Raw genomic sequence first — 924 nt, 5'->3', positions numbered from 1 at the left:
GTATTAGTATTAGTCAGCAAAACTTGAGAAAATTGTTATATTGAATAAGATATGAAAAATATTTAGCTTCTATGGATGATATGTATTAATTTTTGTAACTGGTTTGATGCAACTTCTTAGTTTTATTGTTGCTAGAGTTATTGGTGTTCTAGTGGGTGCTGAGTATATGTAAGCTTCCATTCCACCACAATGAACATTGATCCTTAACAAAACCTGTCATTTTATTTCAACGACAACAACTCTCACACGACAAGGAAGTGAAAGACACACTCATCTCTTATTCACGCAGCACACGAAAACATGCTCATTTTATTCGTCATTGCCCATGCACTCACCACCTCCCTACACATCATTCATCAACTCCACAAATTTTCTCATTTCCCTCACCTTATTCTGCTCCGCCCCCGAAACCCCCACCGTCCCATTACCCGCGGCGGCGGCGACGACAACGCCAGTCCAGCCAACCTTATTAGTCCCCGTAGCCCAAATGGGCTTACTGTATATGACAACATTGCGATCCTTTTGTAGTACGAGGACATAATTTCCTTTTCCTACGTTAGTGTTGCTCGCCCACAAGGGCTTTTTTTTAGAGTCATAGATGACGAGATTGCCGTCTTGCTGCATGATGACGTAGCAACCCGAGCCCTTGCCTTGGGTGCCTGAAGCCCAAATCGGAGTGCTGTCATCGTAGAGGACAAGGTTGCAGTCGTACTGCATGGTGAAGAAATAGTGGCCTTGTACGAGGGATTCACCGGGGCGGAGGCGCTCGCCGGCGAGCAAGTGGTTGTAGTACTGGGCTGAGGATGGGTTGGCGAGAAGGATTGTGAGGAATGCGGCGCAGAGGATGAGGGTTTTGAACATGGGATAGGAAGCCATGGCTGGTTAGGTGGGGGGTTTGCTTGTGTGGTTTTAGGGGGAGTGGTT

General features: G+C 46.4%; 1 protein-coding gene across 1 annotated transcript; it reads right to left on the bottom strand.

Annotated features, from left to right (window-relative positions):
- Nucleotides 1-342: 342 nt before the first annotated feature.
- Nucleotides 343-876, bottom strand: LOC110018891 (mannose-specific lectin-like). Its single transcript, XM_020716369.1, has one exon. It carries the CDS (start codon nucleotides 874-876, stop codon nucleotides 343-345), a length of 534 nt encoding a protein of 177 aa, XP_020572028.1.
- Nucleotides 877-924: the final 48 nt, after the last annotated feature.

This window comes from Phalaenopsis equestris, unplaced genomic scaffold (assembly GCF_001263595.1).
Source record: "Phalaenopsis equestris unplaced genomic scaffold, ASM126359v1 Scaffold000002, whole genome shotgun sequence".
In the NCBI taxonomy this organism is placed as follows: Eukaryota; Viridiplantae; Streptophyta; class Magnoliopsida; order Asparagales; family Orchidaceae; genus Phalaenopsis; species Phalaenopsis equestris.
This window is presented reverse-complemented; position numbering and strand designations above follow the sequence as displayed.

Excerpts from the sequence above, each read along its gene's own strand:
- LOC110018891 (XM_020716369.1), bottom strand. The coding sequence starts at position 876 with ATGGCTTCCTATCCCATGTTCAAAACCCTCATCCTCTGCGCCGCATTC.